The sequence below is a fragment of the Acyrthosiphon pisum genome, unplaced genomic scaffold (genome assembly GCF_005508785.2).
Source record: "Acyrthosiphon pisum isolate AL4f unplaced genomic scaffold, pea_aphid_22Mar2018_4r6ur Scaffold_20988;HRSCAF=22714, whole genome shotgun sequence".
NCBI classification, from domain to species: Eukaryota; Metazoa; Arthropoda; class Insecta; order Hemiptera; family Aphididae; genus Acyrthosiphon; species Acyrthosiphon pisum.
In genome coordinates this window covers 990-3,058 of record NW_021770404.1, presented here as the reverse complement: position 1 = coordinate 3,058, position 2,069 = coordinate 990, and the positions used below count along the sequence as shown (strand labels likewise).

The following is a 2,069-nucleotide window of genomic DNA, read 5'->3' as shown; positions in this document are numbered from 1 at the left end:
ATGACTACAAGTAATTTATATGACAGTGCAAACATTGACAAAAATGATGATAATGGTGATGATGATTTTGTTTTTGCTAATGTATAATAATGTATAATATTGTTATTATGTGACTTTTAGAAATATTTGAACCTAAATAATTTGTAATCTATTTTTTTCATAATTACATTTGAAGTTTTTTTTGTTAACACTGAAATCTTAATATTTTATACCTATATTTTATTAACCCTTTCAGTGCTGAATTAAATTTTCTAATGGTGTCCGCCTGGACGGAATTAATTTTGTAATAATGATAAGATACTGATAAGATGTCATTTTACGTTTTGTACATTTTTTTGTTTATAAAGTTTTTGATATTTTCCGTTTCAATATGTTGTAACCTCTTTGGAAACATATCATATGATATTATAAACAAACTAGTATGAACGTACAAACAATATTCCGTACTCCAGTTGATAAAAGCGAAAACGCATATAGTACGATCTTTTTGTATATTATACGATCTTTTTGAAGACTCTATACGATCTATGCGTATTGAAATACTGGCAACACTGTTCAGCTGAGGTAGTCTTTTTTGATACAGCATGCACCAAGTGTAACCTCTTGTCCTCACTTCGTTGAAGTAACATGCCACTCAGACCCACACTGCTAGCGTCACAGTGTAGTTCAGTATCCGCTTTAGGGTTGAAGACTTGGAGCACTGGTTTACTGACCAGCCTGTCCTTCAGGTTGTTGTACGCTTCCTCCTGAGACACTGTCCACACAAATTGCACATTATCCCGAAGTAAGTCACTGATTGGTCGGGCTATCTCCGCATAACGTGGAATGAACCTTCTGAAAAACCCACATAACCCGAGAAATCGTCTCACCTCATGTTTGTTTTTAGGTTTTGGATATTGTTGTATGGCTATGGTCTTTTGATCACCAGGACTCACCCCAGCTGCTGACAACATAAATCCTAGATATGCTACTTCAGTGCATCCAAAATGACATTTACTCAACTTAAGAGTCAGTTTCGCTTCTCTAAGTGCATCGAATACTTGACTCAGCCGATTTATCAAGTCCTGGAACGATGTTGATGGTACCAAAATGTCGTCCAAGTACCACATAGCGACCCTGTTTTTCAATGGTTGTAATATTCGTTGCATCAACCTCGAAAATTCATAGGGTGCGTTGATGAGACCAAAAACCATTCGTTCGAATTGCCCCGACTCACTAGGTGTGATGAACGCAGTTTTCTCTTTAGCCGTTTCAGTTAGAGGCACCTGTAGGTAACCGGAAGCAAGATCAAGGGTTGTAAACAACGTTGCTCCATGTAGTGTTTCCAGGTGCTCATCCAGGTTAGGAGTAGGGAAGACTTTTCTCACCGTTTGAGCATTCAATTTTCTATAGTCAACCACAAGTCTTGCGTCGCCATCTTTTTTTGTTACTAACAGTACTGGTGATGCATAAGCCGATTTTGTTTCAGTGACAATGCCCGCCTCCTTCCACTCCTGTACTATGCGACTGATTGTTTCTCGTTCAGATGCGCTGGCTCGGTATGGTTTGCTCATCACTGGTTTTCCATCATCCACAATATCCATCGCAAGAACATCGGTACACCCGAGCTCATTTAAATTAAATGCGAAACACTCACGGTATTGATTTAATAATTGCACTAATCTGTCTACTTCGTCACTGGAAAGTGTCGAACCATACTTCACCATCTCCGCAGTTATGACCGTCTTTGCATCATGGTTGTTTTCAGTAGACTTCTGGCCTCTTCGGATAACTCCTACCGATTGATCCTTGTTCAGCCTTATCGCAGTATCTTCATCGTTGATGAGCATTACCTCTACATCATGGTCACCTGCATTTACCTTTATCATTTTCATACTGTTAGCCGGTATGTTTTCGTTTTCGCAAACTACCCGCACTATTTGTTTATCAGTCGACTCATATGGGATACCTCCCTCCTGATACGGCATCATCATACCGTAGGCAAACTGTAATTGATCAGTTGTTTTGATAAATGTGACATTTTCGCAATCTGTAAAGGAACGCCCAATTATCATGTCGTATTGTTGGAC

General features: G+C 38.8%; 1 protein-coding gene across 1 annotated transcript in view; it reads left to right on the top strand.

The window, feature by feature from the left end:
- The window catches only part of LOC103310549, a 3,172-nt gene extending 3,085 nt beyond the window's left edge, over positions 1-87 (top strand). Inside the window, exon 5 of the mRNA XM_008189196.1 lies at positions 27-87. Within this exon, the coding sequence (XP_008187418.1) occupies positions 27-87 (61 nt within the window). The remainder of the gene's footprint in view (positions 1-26) is intronic.
- Positions 88-2,069: the final 1,982 nt, after the last annotated feature.